Raw genomic sequence first — 23651 nt, 5'->3', positions numbered from 1 at the left:
AAAGTTGGGATATCTACTTGTGGCTGGTGTCACGAGTGGAGGGGGTGTTGGAGCCGCGGTGAAGAAACTAAACCGTAAAGAGCAGGTTCCTGGTGGATTTGTTGTGCGTCTACCTCGTACTCACTACCAAGTACCAAGTACCAAGAACAAGTCTCCACAAAGGACAAAGACAAGACTCACGGCTGGTGTCGGTACTTTGTGCTTGTAGCTTGGATGGCCACGGGCATGGCCACGATACTGTGACTCTAAGAAGGTGTGTACTCGTACCGAGTACCTCCCACCGTTACATTATTCCCCTGGTCTGTGCCTGACCGGTTCCGTCTGGCCCCACCCGTATCGACGACACTAATTCGCTAGTCTGACCATGAGGCGGCACGCGGCCTTTACACTTTCGGAAATATATCCTTCCGACCATATTCTACCTGCCTACTCTTCTCGACGCTACCTAGTTCCCTACTGCGTAAATACCGATGTTGTCCTACGGGAAGGGAAAGCCACGTGATATAGGTGTAAACGAGCCTCCTTCCACCATCTGCCGTGGTTTTGGGAAAAAGAACTTCTCTTGCTTTCGCCGCAGTAGAGAATTGACATTGTGATAGCCAAATCGATCGACTGTGGTGGCATTGTAACTCTAATCTCTGTCAGAATGTCGACTTTGGCATTCATTCTTGGGTTACCTGGCTTTTTCTGGATCCTTGTGCTAGCCAGAGTATGATCCCCGCGAAGTCACGATACTACGCAGACAGCCAAGGCCAAGGGAAGATATTCTGGGACGAAATATCCGAAGAGACAGTCCGTGGCAGACTCAGAAGGAGTCTTCTCGACGGCGATCTGGATTTCAGTCCTAACCCTCTCAACAACTCACTCCTGACGGCTTTTCACCGTGAGAGGTGACCCTTCGGACTGGAAACCGAAAACAGGCAACCATCAAGACGGCTCGTGCAGAGATGGCTATCTTTGCTGCATACAGGTATGATGGCCCATTTATGGTCAGTTGGGCAGAAGGCTCGTTACCATCCCTTCCTCTGGGCTTATTCACTGTTGTTACACCATGAGATGCTTTTAGGACATGGTCGTCTGCTTGTCTGGACCAAATGCAACAACATCACATCCCTCGATTCCGTGTCTCCACGCTGAACCACAGTGTCTCAATCCACAAGTATCACGATTGTGATTCTACAAGTTTGGACATCAACCCACCACTATAGCCAATTTCGAGATGGCTTGTTCGGTTGACTCGGTTCCGCACAACGCTCAAACTCATCATTGCTTAGTCGCAGTCTTCGGCCAGATTCCTTCCTATCTGCTCAGTGCACGATGGATTTAGTGCTTATAAAGAGTACCTTTCCAAAGAGGCAGGCCGAAAGGTGTGCAGTTGCCTCAAAACGCGCTATGTCCAAGTCTGGTGTCAAGGTGAAGATTCCACCGACATTGCTTGTCCTGAGCTTGGAGACTTGGACGCTGGAAAGTGAATTGGGTCTTTTGAAGAAAGATTCGGGCACCTTGGCGGGGTTATTTGACGGGGATTTTGATGTGTGACACGGGGATAGAGCAAGGCTGACGAGGGTGGACGAGGCTGAGCTCCTTTATGCCTTGTATGCAGCGTGAGGTCATATGACGTCATTTTATGGGCATTCACCACAACCTCAGAAAGTGACATTTCCTGATGTACCGAATTCTCATCGATCTCCGCCTGTACAGCATCGCGAATATCGTAGTCGGTCAACTGCACCACAAGACTTCATCACTGGTTTCATCACACTCGACGCTCCGGCCACCGCATTCGCCATGGCAGATTCCAAAGGCGGCCACGCGGCCCAATTCGACCCAACGTCACTCGACGCGAAGCAGCACGGCATCGCACGGTAAGTGAAGCTTGAATTCCCAGTACGCGGCTCCTTCGGAGAAAGTCTACTGTGGGAACCGCCCAAAGGGGTGTTCCGAGTCGGGAGAATGAACCACAAGTGAACGGATCCTAAAACTCAAAAGATACACCCAACCGTCTGTGATTCAATTGGCCTTTCTCAAGTTAGTGTTGATCTGCCCAACTCGCTAACTCGTTCATGTCATGTTGCACGTATTCCAGAAACACCATCGACGAGCAGAAATCCAACTACGGCGTCAAGACTTCGGTAGACCGCGACGTCGGAGGAAAGATGTTATCCACCAAATCGTCGACTGGGATATACAGTTTGCCCGAGATCAGTAGTGGTGGACAGTCGCTGAGTGACAGTGTGAATGAGGCGTTGGAAGGGCGGACGGGAATGGCGCAGGGCAAGGCACAGAAGATTGACCAGAGTGTGAAAGTCGGGGCCGAAGGAGACTTGCACGACAAGGCTGCCGCGAAGCAGCCGTGAGGTCTCGTCATGCTGTTCAATTCGCGTTTCCCACTTTCGCATTTTCAGACACAGTCGACCAAGACGACACTCGACGAGTGAGATGGATCCCTCGTCTTTCAAAAGCAATACGATCATCACACCCATGTTTGGGAGAGACAGATGTGACATGCAACTCTCATAGAGCTGGTACATACAAAACGCCGATCTGGTGATTGTGCCCTGCTGGACAGGGAGCAATGCCGCCCAACTGCCCTTTGACACTGGAGGATCTTCCTATCGTCGGTATTGTTGCTTCATCCGCCACAAGCTACACTCATCACTCGAAGTGCCGAGTATTACGAGTCTTCCTTTCCAGATCCTGGTGAGAAGGTTTGCTGGCTGGCTGGCTGCATGGCTAACTAACCACCACCCAAATGCGCCCCAACTCCCATCATCTCCGTTAGCCTATCTAGCCTGCCTGCTTACCAGCCTTTTACACAAAACAGGGCCAAAACAACGGAGGAAAGCCCCCTTTTGTACGTTGTTCCCGTGAATAGTGCGGCAGGTGATCAAAACAAACCCTGGGAGCCATTCCATCCGCATGAGGTTGTTTCGGTGTCTACTTTCGATCTGTCTGTCTGTCTGTCTGGCCATCAAAGTATAGGGAGATGAAAGGAGAGAGGGGGCTAAATCGATGCGTGGCTCCAGGGTTCATTTGATGGCTGGGCTCTGCCTCGTCCAAAGAACACCAACCAATCAACTACCTGACTAATTAACCCTGGGGTCGAGTCTCGCTCGTCTCGTCTGGTCTGGCTAGGTCTGATCTGATCGGGGAGACGCTCGATACTCCGTCCCAACCGAGCGGGGGAAGCCTGTCTCCTTTGTTCTCGACGGAGCGGAGTTTATTCTTCGCGCACTATTCACCACCACCATGTACGAGTTGAGTTATGCAGAGTTCCCCCCTCCCCATGTCAAGCCACAGGGTGAGTTATGGCTGTGGAAACCACCTTTGGGGGCTAGACTGGACTGGACTGGACCGGGTTGGGTTGGGCTGTGCTTACATACACACTATACTCGGTACAGTACGAGGTTTTTCGGCAAAGGATTATCTAGTACTCGACCCTACCAGGCAGGCCCGGTGGGTTGATCCCCCTGTTGAGGATTCAATCACACTTGTCGATATTACGAGTGAGTATGTAGCTTGTTCTCGCTAAATGAGTAAGGCAACGCAAGGCAAGGCAGGCAAGGCAGGTAAGGCAGGGGTAGGTACCTGGGTACCACACACTCTAAACCCACTACGGGGTACCCACGTACCCACGTACTTATGCCCGGAGCACATTGGATCCATTGAACCCGCCCCACCCTGCCCTACCCTACCCGTCTAGGTCCTCTACTCGGTACCGAGTAGGTAGTCTATTACTCTATACCAGAGCCAGAGCAGAAGTGGAGACTTTGTGACAAACCTAAACCCCTTTCGGAAGGGGCACTTACCTCTTCGTCGTTGTTTCCCGTGGAATGTTGGAAACTTCTTTGCTCCTCGTAATCTTGCCTTGCTGGAGCATTCTAGTCAAGTTCCCTCCAGAAGAGCGGGGGCGAGCAGGTCCACAGGGCCTTGACTGTGCAGGCCGGCAGGCTGGCAGGCAGGCAGACACACAGGCGGGACGGTCTGGTGGAGAATTGAGGAGGAAGCATTGGGTCTCAACAAGGCATGGGACCCGGTCCCCCACTCTAACCCATAGATGCACGACGGGCGAGGTTGTCAACTACATCCTACGAAACGAATCCTGATCTAATCCCGATAGAGGGAAATGTAGGAAGGTGACGATTTCCTTTTTGGGAATATATCCTTTCCAGAAGCCTATGTCCCTCGAGTCTCGAGGAGTGAATGGCTGAATAGTCGCTTTGTCACCGGGGGAGTCCCAGGTATACCAGGTGCAATGAATGGTCCAATTCGACCTGATATTCTGGATTCCCGGCTCTGTGGGGAATGCACCGAGTTGTACGTGTACAAGTTTACCCAATAGCCAACCTACATGGGGCTCTCTCTCTCTCGCTACCTAGGACCTTTGTCATCAACTTCGTCCTGGAGGCATCTACACGTTCTACACATCTAGGCCTTGAGCTCTGCTGACTGATGATGGAGGAGCTGGGGGGAACCTGCCCCTTTGGTCATCGACACTAGACAGGTATACAGACTACCTACACAATACAAGTCCCTCACAGGATGGTCGGAGATCCTGTCTCATTCATGGGTCTTCCTCATGGTCCTCATCCAGGATCCAAGTCTTTACCTACATGAGGCTGATCTGGTCTCGAATCAGTGGTTGCGGAAACATGCTCACATCTTTGTCGCTTCCACCACCTCCTAAATCCTTACCCATTCACACCCCCTGCCTGGAGCCTCCGTCCATGTGGCACGACAGGGCTGGATTTGGTCAGCACCAGTGATTGCTTCAGCCTCTCCCACCCCAGCCAAGTCAAGCCCCAGCTCTCAGAGTTGACAATGACTACTCAAAAGAATGTCGCGATGGGAATCCTCCGTCAATCCTCGACCCGCTGAAACCGCTGGGGAGGATGAATGTCACCGTCGCCTCGTCAGTGTTCCCTCCAAACCCCCGTTGAAATCCCTCAATCCCACCCCCTGAGAACGTATTGCCACGGCACAGCCAACAGAAAGCATTCCAGCCATGCCCCATGAGAGAGAGTCTGGGATCCTGAATCATCCTTGACTAACACCACCGCCACCACCCGAAACTGTAGCCCCAACAAGTTCGTCGAAACAATCAACCAAGGATCAAAACATCCTTCGTTAGTTGGTCAGTGGTGCTCTTGGTCAGCGCCACGACCAGGCTCTCCTTCCCCCTTGACTCCTTGACACTCTCTTAAGCCGGGACAACTACACATCTCCCTCGACCGTGGAGCAGCTCCCACAAAAATCCTCCGTGAAGGGGATAGACGAGCGGGTGCTACAGTATCTGGCTACCGTATCTGACAAAGGATGATGAGTTCCTGCTTCACTTGGACAATAGAGAGAGGGACAGAGTGAGAGAGGCAGGAGATGGTGTTACATTCCTCCCATTCCTTCGATCACTCTCCATTCCCCGTATCTCCCCCCCTTACAAGGTCATCAGTCCGCAATGATCGTGTGTTGACGAGACTCACCATCCAGCCCCTGATAGAGACACCTCATTTTCAAAGTCTCTACGCTGGCGTCGACGGGACTGCAGAAGCCATACACTGTCTCTCTACCGACGATGACTGTGCGAGATGGGGATTCATGTACGGGAGAGGAAAGAAAGTTCTATTCCCATCGTATTGGAAAACGAATGGGGGAAAAGGTTTCATGGCCGTCAAAGTCAAATCTCGACTCGGTACAGTTGATGAAAACTCAGCCTATTCACCCACTCCCTCGAGTCTACACTCTCTCATCACCAAAGCGACCTGTCCCGATGACCATCACAAGGGAAGAGAAGAAACCCCATCTGAAGTCTGAATACACACTTACCGTCATCTATCCTCCAGAGACCAACTCGAAAGCCGCAGGCACGGAAGCTTCAAGCTCCCTTCCATATCCTACCTCTTACTTAGCCCCGAGCCTAGCCCCGAGGCATACACGGTATATATTGACAAGCAAACAGCCCTGGATCCCAGTTCTCCCACTGCTGAAAAACTCCCTCTGTCGCTCTACTGAACCAGCATCCACGCTAGAAGAGCACATAACGCGGTCCAGGATGTGGGTGTCCTAGATTCATTTATCCGGCTCATAGACTGGACGCCGTCACCGAGGAAGTTATGTCCTGGAGGGAGGAGGCCAGATCCGGGAGTTGAGGCGCTGATATCACACTACACACTCTCACAATGCTCATTATTGACACAACAATCGATGTTGACGACAGGTACAGTTTCTGCGCGGAGGACCGACGGCCTCGTTGAAACCAGAATCCCCAGTGACTGGTATTTACGAGGCGGCAATCCAGGTTCAGAATGCAGGTCCAGGTCGAGATCCAGACTCGAGCCCAGTCTCCTCTCCTCGGCCAATGTCAATGTTAAATAGCTGCCAAATCTGTCTCCAAGGATCTTGTGCCAGCCCCGAAAGAGCATATAAGGGATCCAATGAGTCGGCGTTCCTGGTATTATTTTATACTTTGCCGAAGAAACAAGGTCTCCTGGACACCCGGCGCCATCACTACCATCACTGCCACCACTACGGACCAACGAGGCTCCTGGATATATGCCATAAATATCATATCACCGACTCTACTGCGCTGCTGAAAAGTGTGGGTATGCACGAAGAGCCTTTGCATGTCATTCAGGACGGAGGGAAGGTTGTCAATGGTATTCTCTCAAGTGGCGTGAGACTTCGGGACAGCGAGAACGAGTGCCCTGCTGCGCAAATACGAAAAGAAAAAGACTTGGCCTTGGCTGGTCAGGCCTGTTTTTTCTGGTATGATATGGTATGGCATGGCATGACATGACATAACTAGCTAGCTAGTTAGCTCGCAGGCTCGCAGGCTACCCATCACCTACGGACCGACCTATCTACCGGACTGATACGACCTCCATCCTCGCGGCCGGGTCCGATGATCATACCACGAAACGCCAGAGGCGGAGGAGGTGGGGACAGGAAGCAATGTGCGTGAGATCGAGAGCGAGAGAGAGGTCTGGGCCTTTCTTCACCTCGCATTCGTCCTGGAGCACGTGGAACGAAAGAACCGGCCACAGATATTCAGATATCCATATGGGTCCAAATTCTCAAGCAGTGTCACAGCCAGACGGACACGGGAACAGGCAATGTCGGCGAACATCGTCCAGGCAAGCGAAGATACAGGCCTCAAAAGCCTTGTATACGGGCGTCCGATCTAAAAATCAGACACTTTATCTATTCCTCTCGTCTACCACAGCGTTGGAGCATCCAATTTGCGACCCGGAGCTGCTACACAAAGAGCGTATGAGAGCAACCGCTCCTAGAAAGAGTTGGATCAGATACCGGCTTCAATGCAGCCTCGATATCTCCATCACTTCTGTCGATAGCAGCTCACGATTCCACGCTGACCTCAGCGATACGTATCCATCACCACTCGTCTCTTCGTTACCTCAAATCTTGTATCGGAAATGCAAATTCTGCTTGTCCGTGAGATCGTCGAAGCCCTCGAGCAGTTCTTCCTGCTGTCGCTCCGCGTGGAGACCCCTTGCGTCGCGTGACCTGTTCTCAAAGTAACAAAGAGTTGTATAGATGACTTGTAGGAAGCAGAGCGCGCAGTAGGTGCCCAATAGTCCTTTGATGGCGGTGAAATATCGCGGTTCCTCAGAAGGCAAGAACAGGTGCGGGCCTGCGATGTTTCCGGCGCAATAGAATCTAAGGTTGTCTGTGTAAGCTGCGCAGTTTCTCAAACATCGGACAAGCAGATCCGCCGTCATGAGCAGAAAGACGGCACTTACACGAAGAAGACTCCGACAACTGCAGTTCTCTTGGTGTGCCCTGCCACATTCACACCTGGTAAAGTCCATCCCAAGATAATAGGTGCTCCCAGGACGTTTTGTAGCCAGCAACAAGCCACCAGAGAGTACCGATGTTTGATGTTAATGGTCAAGAGACCAATCAAGCCCGCGATACCCGGTAGGCATGAGACTGAAGTGTCAAAAGTGTTAGCCAAGCCACCCATGGTCAATAGGAGCAGATGCCTCACTGACGGATAACTGTGATACCCAGAAGGTTCTTCCTGGTCGCCACCCAACCGAATCCCATACATCCAATGATTTCAAAGGCGCCACCAGGCGTCTGAAGCACAGTGGTATGAAGTGCATCGAACCCAAAGCCCTTGATGAGGGCTGAGAAAAAGTTGGCCACGGCCCCATTTAGGAGGCCTGTGCATGAGCCCATCAGTATGACAAGGTAGGTCTTTGGATCGAGCACTGCCTCCTTGAGGTGGCCGACAACAATCTTGTGATGTTTGATTCCCATCTGATTTTTTGATACACGCCAGACAGCAACCATACGTTCATGTTCCGTCAGCATTTTGGCGTTGTGCGGTCCGTCGGGTAGGTAGACAACGATAACGAAGCCCCAGAGGAATGTCATAGCCCCAACAATCTGTAAAGGATTAGATGCTGCACCGTTAGGTACTAAAGGATTCCCTCACCAAATAAATCAACTTCCAATTTTCGACAGCGAGGTGTGCTGCATGGCCGCTTCCATAGGCAAGCAAGGCACCAAGAATCGAAGAAACTCCGTTTGTCGACAGCCAAAACGAGGTTCGGAGCGCTTGTTCCTCCCTCGTCCATAGCATAGAGGTGAGGTGCACGAAAGCAGGAGATATACAAGCCTCGACCATTCCCAAGACGAAGCGAATGGCAAAGAAGCCGGAGAAGTTGAAAACAGCTGCTTGCAGCATGCAGATAGAACCCCAGACGAAAAGCATATATCCAATTGTTCGGCCAATGGGGAAGCGTTGGAGAAAGACGTTCGAGGGGTATGAGCCGGTCATTTGACCAAAGTATAGTGCCGACGCAACCCATGAGTAGTCATCTCCTTTCATATGGGTGTCTGCTTGAAGACCGTATGCGTTGGAATAGTTGAGGCTGCGGATGTCAGAGCTGGGACTGGTGCGCGTGGAAGATGACCCACGTTTGTTTGTCGAGAAAGCTTAGCATGTAGGTTGTCATCATCTATCATCGTCCAAGAATTAGCTCGTGATCTGTTGAGGATTGATCCAGAGAACCATACCATTGGGATGACCATCCAGTCAAGCTTCCTGCGGACTTTGAGAGCATCTCGTTCAAGTTGAGCTTCGTCAAACTCAAGAGCCTTCTGCAAGAGCTCTTTTCCAAGGGCATCGGGGTCATTTGCACTGCCTTTGAGACGGCTAAGGAGGGTTCTAGAAGGCTTCGAATGGGTATCGGCGGTCGGTTCAATCGTTTGGACCGGAGTCTTTTCCACGTCGGCCATCTTGCAAGCGTGGTTCTGACAGAAGTGCAGCACTCGCAGAAGCAAGACATCCGTAGCTCACGGCATGCTGGATATGTCTTATAGACATGACTTCGATTCCGCCAGGGTTCCGTCGGAGTTACATCGTTATCGGCACTAGACGACCTGGTCATAGCTCTGCGATACAAGTAGTAGGTGAGATAAGGATCTCGAATGGTAACGGCATGCACGTCCCAGCTTCAAGGATCTTGACGCAGAGGCAAAGGTGTTGTCCGTCTGTCGCCACATGATATCCCAGCTGCTGTTGTCCCTACAATCGTCGAATGCGGAGTTTTGCGACCAAGCCGTGGGGCCCTGGAATGATCTGCGTTAGCTGCGGTTGAGGCTTCAGGCCACACGAGCGCAGAGCAATGTGATTCGGGCGAGGAACAAGCAATCAGTAGCCCCACTCGTTCTATATAAGCCGGTGTGCTTGGCCATCAATTCCGTCGTTGATCATGCTGATGTTGTTGAGTTAGTATGCTCCTACAATCCCCTTCTCTTGACAGATATGTCGGAAAGTCCCCGTCCAACTTTGCCTCTTGGCCATAGTGGTGAACGGTAGCAATAATACCATGCTCGATAGGGCAAGAGAGGTGCACTGAGAATCAAACCACAATGAATGGTGCCTTATTGAGCCACGTGGGAGTATAGGATGATAGATTCAAGGCACGGGGCCCAGCTGCCAGCTGCCAGCTACCGCCTTCGAAGTACAAACTGCCGTATCATTGAACGTGGTCGGTCCTTGGCGATCCACCTCGGATTCGATGCCGCAGATAAGGGGATTGTGTATGCGGAAGCAAACAGGAATGTGAGATGTCCTCGCAAATTTGTCCCGGACGTGATTGTCGGGGTTCGAAAGGGTCAAATCCTGCAAGGAGGTGTGTCATTCTCAGATGTCCATGGGGATATGCAACTGGTCTACAAAGGACAACGGCAAACGTGGCAAAAAAAGATCACGGTTGTTCAGGGGAAATGGTGCAGGCGAAGGTGGAGGAGTAGGAGATGCAAACTGACATCACGTGCCGGACGGTCCCTTGCCGCGCTTTTTCTCTGGCCTTTTCTGGGGCGCGTCATTGGCACGAATTAGAATAATTGCTTCATTCAGCAACACCTCAGGGAACACGTTTAACTGCCATACTCACCATGTCATAACGCACATCGGAGAGGTTCCTTCCCTGAAGCATTACGGAGCTCTCTCGACAGATGAAAACATCCAAATCCCCAAATTATCAATCGAGATGGCGGGCTTCTTTACCTGGTTATGGGACTGGCTGCTGTGGATGTTCTGGGCAACCGAGATGGACGTTGCGATCGTTGGTTTACAAAATGCCGGCAAGACGAGTTTAGTGCGGGTTCTTGCTGTGAGTCTGGTCTATTCCATTTGGCTGATCTGAAAGCGCCTAACTCCTATCATGTCCAGGGTAATGAATTCACTGTCGATACTGTGCCCACGGTCGCTTTCAACAAGAGAGAAGTCAAAAAGGGCCATGTTTCGATCAAGTGCTGGGATCTCGGAGGTCAACCACGTTATCGATCCATGTGGGAGCGATATTGTCGCGGAGTCAATGCCATTCTCTTCGTGGTCGATGCTGCCGACAAGGATGCCATCCCGGTCGCCCGCGAGGAGCTGCATAATCTCATGGACAGACCTACGCTCAACGCCATCCCCCTCCTCGTTCTAGGCAACAAGTCTGATTTGCCTAACAAGTTATCGGTGGACGAACTGATTGACGCGCTGGACTTGAAATCGATCGTTCATCGCGAAATCAGCTGTTATGGAATCAGCGCAAAGGAAGAAACCAACCTGGAAGCAGTGCTCCAGTGGCTGGTTGCCAGATCTGGGAAGTGAGGACCTCTTTTTGTTTTTGTGTATGGAATTCTGGTACTACACAGCCTTGATGGATCAACGGTACATGATTTTGTACAGCTACAGATTACACAGTATGCATATTGCAGTACAGCAAAGGAAAATGTCCAGGTTACCCTACTTGTCCACAGGTTCTCCGCAGGAATGTTCCAGACGCCTGCTGAGACAGGAAAATGATCGTACTTGTACGAGTAAGAGGTTTATCCACTGGTTCATCACGGTACTGAGAGATGCCTGGCAGACCACGAACAGGCCATTCTCCAGCGCAGCCTGAATGACGCGTAGCCAAGAACGACTCGCATGGGGAGCCCCCCAGAGACTCGACCGTGTTGGTTGGATGAGCCTCTTAACTGGGTGGCTGGCCGCTGAGGAGCAGGCAAGCAGGGAACCAAGCAGATGCCGAGGGGTTGCTTCCGGGGGCAAAAGGCCAATTAGAGTGATGATGCTGCGCCACTTTAGGTGCACTAAGATGTTATTTCTCATTCCTTACGTGCACATTCCCCTCCCCCAAGGCTCTAGCACACCATAGTGACCAGACAGGTGTGGGCATCCCCGACTGCGCCCAGTGCTGCTGCGCCTTCTTGTACATGCCATCACCATACGTTAATTCTTCTGCTCGCCAACTCATCTTTTCACTCTTGCTTGCTATCAAGTACGTACCCTGTCTGATCCCATCATCATCCCATCATTGTGCTTCTTGACTGCGACCCTCTCTCAACTCAAATATCATTTTAGCCTTGTTGATTTGTGTAAGACCTCCGTCCTTTGCGCCTCAGGCTCCAGCGGGAAACTACCGCGGCAAGGAACATTCCATCCGAATCGCCGTCATTCACATCGTTTGACATCACCATATCCCACTTCCACACACCTCGTCGTTCACACACACATACGCATACGCACACACAGCAGCCATGAGCCTCAAACTCGTCACCCGACAATATTATGGAGACAACATGTAAGCACTGCCATGCTCGAATGAATTTATATGATATTCCTCCATCCCACTCGTCGCAAGTCGCAACCACTTCCACACACAACAAAACATCCTGTTGCTAACACTTTTTCTTCGTTATGGCCAGATGCATCGACAACAACGGTCGCGCATACAGATGCAATTCAGCGTGGTATGACTGGGGTAGATGGGTTGCCCTCGGCATCATAATATTTGGCGCACTTCTCATCTTCTTCATCTTCAGGTTCGCAGAGACATCCACGCATTGCCAGATCTTTGCTAACTCAATACAGCTTGTGGAGCGCTCGCCGAAGACGTCGCATGGGTCGACAGCCTCTGTATGGTACGGGATGGACAGGCCGCACTCCTTGGGGTCATGCTCCTGCTCAGTACAACCCTGGCTTCCAGCAAACGCAACAAGCACCCCCGCCTGCCTACAACCAAACCCAGAATTACGGCGGCTACTACGGCCAAAATCAAGGCTATTTTGGTGGCAGACAGACCGACGTCGAAATGCAACCACCGCAGAACACCTACAGAGGTGGCGACAACGTCTACACTCCCCCCACGGGTCCTCCACCAGCCAAAAAATGACGAGATTGATTACAGTGTGGGCTCCTCCTCCATACTCGTGACTTTTGTGGGGTTTCCGAATGCACATTTTTAAAAGCTGCGGTCCAGGTGGACTGCAGCCAATACAATATGGATGTTCAAGGTACCAGGAGCTGCGAAGAGTGTACGATAGATACAAAGGGGGTGGCTGCTATCGAAACTTTGAAAAGCATGGCAACGGGGAGGATAAGATTCACGAAGAATGTAGCGTCACGAAAACGGACTAATTCATCAATTTCCACAATGTGTGCACGATCTCTCCCATTACCATACCTACGAACGTCTGCTAGTCCGGATTCCTAATGCATATACCCGAAAAACTGTAGCCTCGCACCGGATCGGCTGAGCATCCCCTGTTCGTAGGCCAGGCTCTCACAAGCGCCGGCGTTTCAGCTGGAATGTGCCCGCAAGATGCAAGCTCGGCAGGGTCAGATCGCCCTGGGGGAAGCCCGCAATGAGCTCCTTGAAGGGCGTCGATTGGTCGGTAGGCGACCCCTGCTTCGACCCAAACCCGCCTCATGGCCTTGTAGCCTTGGTGCTCCGCCTCCTGCGTTACTCGATCCTCTCTCACCTGAGATTCTTTTCATAGCAACTCCGCGAATGCCCTTTTCTTCGTCTTATGTCCCTCTCTACCACACTCCGTTCCCTCTACGTTATCATCACATTCACTTCGGTTTTCCACGAACTTGAACGACGTTCGTCTAGTTCACTCATTCTGCACTGTCCGCAGGCCGGCCTCGGTATTTCACACCAGACTCCCAGCCTCCTTTCAACATCCACTCTTCCACTCGCTAAACCAGACGAGAGAGATTCCATCGCCTTTCTTCGAACGACCGTGAATGCGTTGACGACATACTATTTTACTCCAAGAGATCTACCATAGGACCTTGACGAAATGGCGTACTCTTTCTACACCCGCGACGTTGTCTCCGAAGTACAATCACTCCCAGATACATTATCCAGCTGGGACAAATGCATGCAAAAGTCCTACTGCAAGTACGTGCCGATGAAACCCCTGCCTCTTCTTGCCTTGCTCTAACGTTGACCCAGGTGGCCTGTCATTGCCGCGATTGTCATCGGCTCACTCATACTGCTTTCTGTCCTCTTTTGCATCGCGCGATGCCTCTGCTGTGGGGTTGAGATCTGCTCATGCTGTATGAGCTGTTGTGGCGGCTGTTGTAGGGGAAGTCGAAGTCGTGAGCGTCCTTCGAAATTTAAAGACGACTACACGCGTATGCCCCCTACTCCTTACCAAGGATACCAGCCTACCCCCAGTCCCATGGCATACGGAAACCCCAACGCACCTCAGTTTGCTACGTTCGATGATCCTAGCACCAAGAGGATGATCAACGAAGATAGTCTGCCACCCATGCCCAGCTGGGACACTGCGACTAAGAGAAGAGTCGAAGACACCAGTGAGCCACCACACCAGAATGCGAATGGGGATCTGGAGATGGGCAGACTCGACACACAACCACAGAGGATGAGAGGGGGCTATAACAGCGTCCCCAATGGACCCATGTCACCTATCTCATCAAACCCTCAACAAGATTATCCCCGTAACGGAACCGGCATGAACCACGCCTACAACTCCGACTTGGGCGACCAAAGACTTCTGGGCAATAACAGTCAGGACAACTTCCAGGCAGTCCCGCTCAGCCCACCCCCGACCTATCGTTCCAATTCTCAGGCGCCGTCAGTTACAAGCGGTTCGGACAGATTCATCGCTGGTACCGCCAGTCCGAGCCCTTATGAGTACAATCGGGGCCCTCCGCCACAAACCGGCCCTCAATACCCCTACGCTCCCAACAACGCCATGAACAGCCGATACGAACCACCACAGAATGATTATAATTCGCATAGAATCAGTATGCCGAAACCTTACAATCCTGTGCCTTCCCCGCCAATGCAAGCGCCATACCCAGAATCCACTGCGTCGCCATATGATGCCCGTCCGCCAAGTTTCTTGCAGGTGGGAAGAAAGGCTGTCCGTGGAAGTACGAGAGAGGTGTAAGATGGGATTGATTCTTAATTGATCTGTTTCCCTTGGGTCTAGATGACTACTGGGCTGTTGGGCGGCACACGCGTCGAATTCGACATCATCGGGCCCACTTACCCAAGATTCTGTTGACAACGGGTTTTGCTGAGATCGAGCACATGGTGCTGTCTGGACACCAGCCTTTATCACCACCATACACTCGAATGAGTTGCCAAGGTGGATTTGGACGGCTGATCACAGTGAGATGTGGTCAACAAGCGGTTAGATTTGAGCTTGAGATCGCAACAAGCGCGGATATATCGCACACAACCAAGGTGGGCCGCGGGCCCCGGGCCGAAATGTCCTCCATCAACGCAAGGGCGACTGATGTCTCCAAACCTGATGACCAGGAGCTCTAAACAGCAAAACAACCAACAGCTTTTCACGACCTCAAAAAACCCCCACAAAAAAGAATGGAGCAAAGACCAAGAATGCTCCCTAGACGTTGGGCACCATACCCTACATAATCTGTATTTCTATGATTGACGGGCGGTGCTTCAAGTATCTCATACGCCCACCCGGCCTCCATTCGTGGGCGCAGGCGTGGGCGTGCGCCTTGTATTATATTTCTACTATACCAGCAATGATTTTTACAGGTTCAATAACGATTCCAACATCAACGGCAACCGCCTGGGGCCGCGATTCAGTATCTTGCTCTACGTGCGGTCCTCGTAACATTGACATAATGGATATCGATCTACCTGTTCGGTACATACCTTGGGCTCTGCATGTACTGAATGAAAAATGAGAAGAAAACTCAAATATTCTGAACACATTGCGTTGCATTGCATAGCTCCTGTACTGCACGAGGTACGAGGTACGTACACATGTATATCCATGTATGTAGCTACTCCCTAGCCACTACCTAGCGTTGCCCGAGTACAAAGTAATCTTTGACTTACTGGGAGGCCCGCCCCAATGTAAAATTCAAAATCATCTACTCGAAGTGAAACTGAAAATAAAAGGGCAAAGGAAAAGGAGAAAAGAAAAAAGAAAGAGAGAAAAAGAACCACACACAAAAGGACAAGTGAGAAGTGTGATCTCCTCCGTCGTAATGTTTCCCTCACTGGCCTCTACTGGCACTCTCTGGCAGGGTTGTCATGTGGTGGTTTTACACCGACCTGCGGTGTTACAGTCACTGTCACCCTCACCCTCGTCTTCCCTCGCACTTCGCATTACTCGTACGCGTGGAGCGTGTCACAATTCGTCCTTCGCCGGTTTCTGTTCGCTCTGATTTCTTGCGGAGTTCGTGTCCGTGCCCGGAATGTCTCTCACCACCACGGACAACCCCTTGAGCGCGGGGTGCCCTGAGAATCCATCGACGAGCCGCAGTGCCGACGCCTCGCGGAGGAAAACCACACCCAGAAAAACCTCCGGCTCCCAGGGAACACCCGCTCGCTCGTGGATGGAAGGAAGATCGAAGACGTTGAACGCAACATCCGCAAACTGGTTCAGCGCAACCTTGGGTCCGGCGAGCAAGTTCAGCGAAATCTTCGCGTGTGGTGTAACGTGGAAGGCGGGTGTGCCTAGGGCAGCAGCGCGTTGGTCTTCCTTTGCTATTGGGCTGAGTCTGGACGACGTAGATGACAGACCCAAAGCCGACAGCATGCCAGATGAGATGTAGTTCTCGGTCAACGCCAGGTCAATGTCTGCGAGGAGAGTGACGGGCTCTTTGGCGTTGTTTTCCACAATTATTGGAAGCGTATCTTGATCCTGACCGGCGAGCTCGGCGGAATGAAACTGAAGCGTTGGTTCCTTGTTGGCAGCTTTGGGGCTCGATGCTGCGGTATCGGTAGGTTTGACAGCGTCGACAGCACCAGAGACAGCATCCGCAAAGATTGTCGTTATAGGAGAGTCGCTTTGATGGACGCCCGGTGAACAATCCCGACCTTCACAGCGACTTCCAGGATGCAGATGGGGTGGCAGATGATTCCATCTTTGACCCGTGGGCACAGCGCAGCCTCGACCAACGCAGCCTATCGGCCACCAATGCCTGAATCGTTCAAAACCTCTGCAGAAACCATCGGGACAACCGGCAGAACAGCAAGATTCTGTGGCAATCGCAGGCGAAGCAGTCGCAGTGCGAGCTGCATCAGGAGGAGGAGTCGTGTCAAAGGGATAAATGCCATTGCATAATCCCAAGGCACAGGTTGAATTACAACAGCCCGAAGCCGACTTTGGATCAAATGTCCTGTCTTCGTCTCGGCTAAAGGAGCTGAAGATCGATTTCACGCTGGCTGTGATGGTAGGGTCGGGTTCTTGCGTCTTGGTAAGCCCAATATTCTTCTGTTTTTGCTCAATCGCAACGGTAGGCCATGACAGCAGCACAGCGAGGAGAGAAACAAACACTGGAGAAAGCATCTTGGTAACAGCTATGAGGTGGCAGAGTAAATGGTTTGGTCGATAGTGTTTGGATCGGGCCAAAGGTTCAAGGATCTCCGAGACATTTATACTTGGTGTGAACGCAATGACCCTTGATGTGAATGCATGGATGGAAATAGATTTCACCGCTTCAAAGGTTCCTGGTAGCGTAAACTGAACCAACGGGGACGTGATACAGTTTGGGCCGCCTTACGAAACTCCTCGTGGGTTGTCCAGACAAGCACAAAGTGCTTAGTTTTGCGAGTTTTCGGTCAATACCGAACACACCGGGGCGCAATGTCAAACGGCGAAAGACACAGCCATGAAAAGGCTTAGTCGATGAAGCAACGGCGACAAGAGATCCCCGGCTCAGACGTCATTGGTTGATTGAGTATATCCTGGTGGACTTTATTTAGGATGGCCATGTGGTACGTCGACTTGTCTGGTTGATGCAGAGGAGCTGAACGCTTTCACATGCAAGTTCAAGACAACAGGGACATCCCCTGATGAGCCTGCTGACTTGCAGTGAACAGTGATAGTTTTGTGCCTTGTGGTGCCAGCTGAGCATTAGGCAACAAAAAGCACCGAAAGCTCAACCATTGATTGTGAAATCTGATATCTCATTGGTTGATCCGTTGAATCGTCCAGGGCGCCTGAACAGGCCGGTAACGTTGATCCTCAACAGAAGCGCAAGACTGTTCAACCACTGGGGTAACAAAGGGGAAACCCCATGCCATAGTTCACGCAGGCCAACGTTATCCACCGAAAGTTCCGCAACCCTGGCTCATCTACGCGCTGCGTACGCGTTGATTTAGGACTAGATAAGTTGTGGACGGCTCGCTTGCGTAGTGTTCTCAGAGTTATGGCAGAGTTCGATACGCGCTATAGGATGAGTTGCCTTTTGCTCGATACCTTGACAGCTGGGCTGTGCCCTCGACTATTGTTGGCTCTTTCTCCGATTGGTGTCATAGCATGACACCGAACTCGAAGCCCTGTTGTGCGCTCCCATCGACAAGAATGCGCCTCGTCTCTTGCTTGAGAAGCTGATTCACATCCTCCCTCGAAGTGGTTCCGCCGGTTGATGCTTCCATTCGCTTGTCTCCAAAGGCAGCCTGAGACAACCCAAGCAAGCTCAGTTTCGCAGCGATACTGCGAACGTTACCGCGGGATGCCCAGTATGCTTGGAAGGCCAGTATCAGCCCAAGCAAGGGATAGCAGAAACTCCATGCCACCAGTATCGCTAGTGGTGGAATGGGCACTTTGGAAAGCAGCATATGTTCACGCTGTTGTTGGCCAAGGGCAAGACGGCCTGTAGTGTATCCGCCAATGTTTGCTAGGACCTTTGTAGAGTATAGACTTCCAAATTTCTGGAGAAAAGACTCAGTCGTGTCTCCAGCCAATGCAGACTGTGTGAGGAAATCTTGTAGAGCAGGATCACCACCACTGATAGTCGCGTACAGTAGGTTTCCGTGGAAAATTTCCAGGATGCTGCCATTGCCGGTCGGCACCGCATGGATATTCTGCAGAGCTCCGTCAACCCAGGTATACGAGATATCGTATGACGCCACGGCACAATTGAGAATGAAATCCAGGACGCCATCAGAGATAAAAGTCGCGTCTGTGTTGTTTGCCATCATTTCATTGCCAGACACAAATTGTCCACTTGTAGTTGAAATTCGCGCGGCGATGCCGATATAGAACGGATTCACCAAGTCAGAGTTGGGATAGGGAGAAATGCTCAAGTCGAAGGCGCCCGAGTCATTGTAGCCAACAGTGTTGTAAATGTTTCTCATTCCTGAATCGTTGAAAAACGAGTACATTAGGTTGGCAGCCCCTTTGTACATCAAGAATGAACGATACGGATCCGGAGGGCGTAGATTATTGAGGTTTGTGCTCACGATTGGTGGCATCCCGATAGTGCCGTGAAACATATCGGTGCAGCTGAAGTTGGTGTAGTAATCATCCCAAAGTACCATGCCGCAGCTGGATGGGTTGACAAAGCGACAGGTTGTCGATATCCCAATAGTCGATGCTTCGTAATCAGTATTGGGAATCATCGTCTGTTGCTGGGGAATGAGGTATGCTAGCTCGGCCCCTGGGATGTCTTCCGTCGCCGTGATTCGAATCTCTGAAAGTTGCGAAGTGTTGTGGAAGAGCCGATTCGTTTCTGTAGCTTCAAAGTTTGCATTCGGGTCGACTACTCCGGAGTCAGTCGTGTCGGAACAAGGCAGTCCCACAAAAGTTCGGTTGAAGGTCAAGCAGAACTCAGAGAGCCCGCGACCAAATTCTTGGGTTGGTTCTGGCGGAATCAAGATCTGATCAACCTCAACAGTCGACGTTGTGTAATGCAGGACGGTATCCGCTATGAACACCCCGACAGCCAACAGCAAACTTAGGAGCATCATCGAGGCGGCACAGTGTAAAACCGGGGGGATGCTGGGTCTTCGCCGGCGGACAAGGTACCAGAGATACGACCGAAATTGCTGTGCAGACGCGACCAAGATGCCGATAAGCAAACTCATTTGAAATGGTGTTGGTAGGTCCAGATATTTTGCTTCTCTGGAGGCATCGCGCAATTTCCGAGACACGGTAAGCGCAAACACTGACAAGATGAACGAACCCAGCAGAGGTGCCAGCGTAGACAGAAAACTGGCTACGAAAACCAATCGGGCTAGAGAAGTCAGTGTTGGACAACAGCGTTGTCAATGCCCGCGAACTCACTTGCAGAAAAGTTGACCAGAACAAATCCAGGCTCATGTAGTGTCGCTTCCGTGGGCTTGAATAGATTTGGGACAGGAACGACTCGGTACATATAAACCAGAGCAAGCAAAGTACCGGCTAAAAGAGCGATAGGGATGCAAATGACTGCTGCGGGGAGTAAAATTGTTTGGACTAGGTTTTCATTTGGTAGTAACTCTGGATCGAAGCGACACTCTTCTTCGGGTGTGTCATATTGTCGTCGTATGAAGGACTCTCTGATATCGTTCTGCTCAAGAGGTATCTCGTTTTGAAAGTCTAGAGACTGACTCCGAGTCCTCTCCCCCGTTATCTCCTCTTGTGAAGGGATATGTAAGCTGTGCCTATTCGTGAGAAAGGTAGCGACTCGCTCCGAGAAGGAAACGAGATTCTTGGGACGTCTATTATCGCTCTCCATGGTTTACCATTCCAAGGCGAACAAGACAACACAAAATGAGGGATGTGACCGAGACGGATGACATATGAAGTCGAGCACGAGAACAGATGTCTTACCTGGTTCACAGTCAAATTTAGCTGATCTATACCTTTGAAGCCACTCTTCATCTGGAGTGCAAAAGCATATCTTGATGGCGCAAGGCAAGGTGCAGCCGATAACGTGGCGCTGAACGTCAGCCTCACACGGGCTGAAGGGCACGGAGTATCTTCACTGGTTGGACTTGGGACGCCCCGTGTATAGCTGTGGAACATTGATATTGGGCCAGTGGCTCTCAGCTGCGATGGCACGATGGGTCAGGCAGAAGAGCCACAACCTGCATATACGACCCGCTGCTCCAATGACGAACGAGTGATGAGCAGAACTTTTGGATCGTGATACTGTTTGACCTCCCAGCTCCAGGGTCTTTTGGTGGCCCTATCTTTCTGCACGAGCCAGTTGGAGGAATGGCATCTTTTCCGGCGTCAAATCCACCAGCATGAACAAGGGTTGACGTGAGGGGCTGTTGCCGACCGGCCAAAGCGACAGTGCTGACTGGCTTCCTGGTCTCCTGGCCTCGGGCTTGCTTTTGCCATCTCGTCAACCCGAGTACGCCGAGGGAAATTCTGGGTTGGCAACAGTAGTGCAGAAGAGGATGAGTCGAAACCGAGTTCGGACGCTTCGTGCAGTTTGAAGTTGGGAGGAGAAATAGATTGAAAGCGAGAAAGTGAACGCAGACAGCCAAGTTCCGGAGCAGAGCACGTGACGGGCACCTAACGAGACGCAGGCGCCATTCAAGACGCGCAGCTTCAGCGTCCAAACCATCCAAGCAGCATCACCTCAGTCTCTCAATCATCATCCCTCTTCTGCCTTACTCCAGCTCCCCGTTTCTTTCTTTCTCGCTTCTGTACCAATACACACTTCTTCGTCTCTTGTATTTTGTGAGAACTTCTTTCCAACTTGGACCCCAGAGCAATCAAACACTTTCCACCATCTGTAACCATGGACACACTCGTTGCCCAATACACTCAGTCTCCCTTCACCAACGAAGGCTTCACGTCAGAAGACCATAATGACTATTGCGAAACGCTACCTCCTCTTTCCCTTAAATTCGCCCTGCCGCCCGTACCACGTCCTTCTGCCTTTCTGCGAGCAGCGACCGATGATTACTCGAATCCGAATTGCCCGATCAAGATTGCCCACGGCACCACCACCTTAGCATTCCGATTCAAAGGAGGAATCATCGTCGCAACGGACTCAAGAGCCACCGCCGGAAACTGGATTGCTTCGCAAACAGTCAAGAAGGTCATTGAGATTAATCCGATGTTGCTGGGTACTATGGCCGGTGGAGCTGCGGTAGGTTGGCTTCTGCATTTGTCTTGGGACGTCTATTAACACCATTAGGACTGCCAATACTGGCTTGCTTACCTCGGCGTCCAATGTCGCTTACACGAACTTCACCATAAGCGCCGCATTTCCGTCGCCGCAGCCTCCAAGATTCTAGCAAACCTAGTGTATTCTTACAAAGGAATGGGATTGTCTATGGGAACTATGATTACGGGAGTGACACCACAAGAGGGGCCTGCGCTCTACTATATTGACTCGGATGGCACGCGGTTGTCAGGCAATCTCTTCTGTGTTGGATCAGGTCAAACTTTCGCTTATGGTGTTCTGGATGCTCTCTACAAATACGACCTGGAAGATGATGAGGCTTTGGAGCTGGGCAGAAGGAGTATTCTGGCGGCTACCCACCGAGATGCCTATTCAGGTGGTTACATCAACCTTTACCACGTCAAGGAGGATGGTTGGGTCAAGCATGGTTTCTCCGACACGAACCCTATTTTCTGGGAGACTAAACTGCAGAAGGGCGAGTTTTCCAACGTCACTAGCGAGTTGATCTGAGGAGATATTGTGAAGTGAAAGGAGGATCTTGCACGTTAGATGCCGGGCGTTGGACAGGGGCAGAAGGGACTGTATCAACATGCTGAATCAGTGTGTACTAGAAGGCTTTTCAAAGGCTTTTTGCCCAGTGTATTTTAAATGCTGGGAGCCAGAACGAGGCGATTATGCAACGCAGAAAACCTCCAGTCGGCTTGTCGCTAGTATCGTCAACCTGGATTTTTCCGTGTGTCTTTCAGGTGGAAGCTCGTGTCCCTCACCGCACTGACACTATGTATGACGCCGAAACTGCAGAAGCTGATGGCGACATGTAGAGGGCCCAAGCGACTTGTCATGCTCTAATTATCAAGTGATAGAACTCTTAGAGAGTCCGTCTCTTCTGCCGTGTTTAATGGTTCCCCATATAGTGGCCTTCGTGCCTACTCCTTGCCCATGGCCTTAAGCACGACGTCCAAGCGGCGCTGTTCGTCCGTGTTCAACAACCACTGCAATTCCTCCCTGTGTGCCTTGTCCAGCCCCTCGGCCATTCGCTCCGCTGTCATAAAGTCGTGGTCCGCATAGTCAAATCCCGGGACCACCGTCTCGCTAATTAACAGGCCTTGCTCACTTTCGTCACCTCCCTCTTTGTCGGGGAGAAGAAAACTCGCCTTGAACTTGCCACCCTCGACGATCCACTGGACTCTTTCTCCCTTCTCAATGTCTTTCCCAACTACGAAGGTCTCGATGGGGACTTCCTGCCCACTGGCAGAATTCCTCTGGTCAAAATGTAAAATGACATAGCGTCCTCGGCCCCAGTGTAGGGTGTGTACTGTCCGACCCCTATTACGATGGAACCGGCCCACGGGGCTCTTCGGGCTCAAGAAATAGTAGATGGTCGTCGATGCGTGCCTCGTCTCAGATGTGTCCTTGGAAGTGGCGTTTGTCAACTGTGGAAGATTTTTGAATGGGTTGGGCACAAGGAGCGGGTCGCGGTCCGTTTCGCAGAAGTAGCCACCCTCAATGTGGGATTGGAGCTGAAGAGTGGTGATGGTGCGTGACATAGACTGAGGTTCAGTGGCCGGTGGTGACGAAAGGAGGGTGCGAGCATAGCGTGTATCGTCCGCTAGAATTGTGGACATTGTTTTCGTGGCCCTTCGAGATTTCCCGGCTAGGATACGGAATGGTCGATAGGATAATTCGGAATTTGTTACACTTACGAGAGCCGGTGTGGATGTTTGACGCCCTTTTTGATATCCCTCTAGTTCTCACAAAAGAACCAATACCTGATCAAGTTTTGCCTGTAATATTCCGTAAAGGGCCCTTGATCGGTTGCGGAGGAATTGAGGATATAGTATGTGTCGTAATAGACAGACAACTGAGTGAATCTTATGCTTATGCAAGCCCAGTCGCCGGATTTGGTGGGATGTCTTGGTGTGCCGTGCATATAAAGCTTGGATGGCCTGAGTGGTTAGATCCACCCCGATACATG

At 51.4% G+C, this 23651-nt stretch overlaps 9 protein-coding genes across 9 annotated transcripts; 5 read left to right on the top strand and 4 right to left on the bottom strand.

Moving 5' to 3' along the window:
* Positions 1-1788: 1788 nt before the first annotated feature.
* Positions 1789-2357, top strand: AYO21_01209 (hypothetical protein; the record flags this gene model as incomplete). The annotated part of the gene is made up of 2 exons (XM_022651193.1): positions 1789-1865; positions 2087-2357. 2 exons carry the CDS (start codon positions 1789-1791, stop codon positions 2355-2357), a joined length of 348 nt encoding a protein of 115 aa, XP_022516671.1.
* A 5055-nt stretch (positions 2358-7412) lies between these two features.
* Positions 7413-9264, bottom strand: AYO21_01208 (hypothetical protein; the record flags this gene model as incomplete). Its single annotated transcript, XM_022651192.1, has 6 exons — positions 7413-7674; positions 7758-7947; positions 8010-8409; positions 8459-8897; positions 8944-8984; positions 9043-9264. The coding sequence occupies 6 exons, from the start codon at positions 9262-9264 to the stop codon at positions 7413-7415; spliced, it is 1554 nt and encodes a 517-aa protein (XP_022516670.1).
* Positions 9265-10523: 1259 nt separating this feature from the next.
* Positions 10524-11134, top strand: AYO21_01207 (hypothetical protein; the record flags this gene model as incomplete). Its single annotated transcript, XM_022651191.1, has 2 exons — positions 10524-10646; positions 10706-11134. 2 exons carry the CDS (start codon positions 10524-10526, stop codon positions 11132-11134), a joined length of 552 nt encoding a protein of 183 aa, XP_022516669.1.
* Positions 11135-12223: 1089 nt separating this feature from the next.
* On the top strand, positions 12224-12698 carry AYO21_01206 (hypothetical protein; the record flags this gene model as incomplete). Its single annotated transcript, XM_022651190.1, has 2 exons — positions 12224-12348; positions 12398-12698. 2 exons carry the CDS (start codon positions 12224-12226, stop codon positions 12696-12698), a joined length of 426 nt encoding a protein of 141 aa, XP_022516668.1.
* Positions 12699-13611: 913 nt separating this feature from the next.
* On the top strand, positions 13612-14730 carry AYO21_01205 (hypothetical protein; the record flags this gene model as incomplete). The annotated part of the gene is made up of 2 exons (XM_022651189.1): positions 13612-13712; positions 13767-14730. 2 exons carry the CDS (start codon positions 13612-13614, stop codon positions 14728-14730), a joined length of 1065 nt encoding a protein of 354 aa, XP_022516667.1.
* Positions 14731-15951: 1221 nt separating this feature from the next.
* Positions 15952-17115, bottom strand: AYO21_01204 (hypothetical protein; the record flags this gene model as incomplete). The annotated part of the gene is made up of 1 exon (XM_022651188.1): positions 15952-17115. One exon carries the CDS (start codon positions 17113-17115, stop codon positions 15952-15954), a length of 1164 nt encoding a protein of 387 aa, XP_022516666.1.
* A 965-nt stretch (positions 17116-18080) lies between these two features.
* On the bottom strand, positions 18081-19637 carry AYO21_01203 (hypothetical protein; the record flags this gene model as incomplete). Its single annotated transcript, XM_022651187.1, has 1 exon — positions 18081-19637. One exon carries the CDS (start codon positions 19635-19637, stop codon positions 18081-18083), a length of 1557 nt encoding a protein of 518 aa, XP_022516665.1.
* A 1649-nt stretch (positions 19638-21286) lies between these two features.
* AYO21_01202 (hypothetical protein) lies at positions 21287-22186 on the top strand (the record flags this gene model as incomplete). The annotated part of the gene is made up of 2 exons (XM_022651186.1): positions 21287-21640; positions 21689-22186. The coding sequence occupies 2 exons, from the start codon at positions 21287-21289 to the stop codon at positions 22184-22186; spliced, it is 852 nt and encodes a 283-aa protein (XP_022516664.1).
* Positions 22187-22602: 416 nt separating this feature from the next.
* AYO21_01201 (hypothetical protein) lies at positions 22603-23301 on the bottom strand (the record flags this gene model as incomplete). Its single annotated transcript, XM_022651185.1, has 1 exon — positions 22603-23301. The coding sequence occupies one exon, from the start codon at positions 23299-23301 to the stop codon at positions 22603-22605; it is 699 nt and encodes a 232-aa protein (XP_022516663.1).
* Positions 23302-23651: the final 350 nt, after the last annotated feature.

The sequence above is a fragment of the Fonsecaea monophora genome, assembly GCF_001642475.1.
Source record: "Fonsecaea monophora strain CBS 269.37 chromosome Unknown Scaff4, whole genome shotgun sequence".
In the NCBI taxonomy this organism is placed as follows: domain Eukaryota; kingdom Fungi; phylum Ascomycota; class Eurotiomycetes; order Chaetothyriales; family Herpotrichiellaceae; genus Fonsecaea; species Fonsecaea monophora.
Note: the sequence above shows the minus strand (reverse complement) of the source record. Positions and strands in the feature narration are given on the sequence as shown.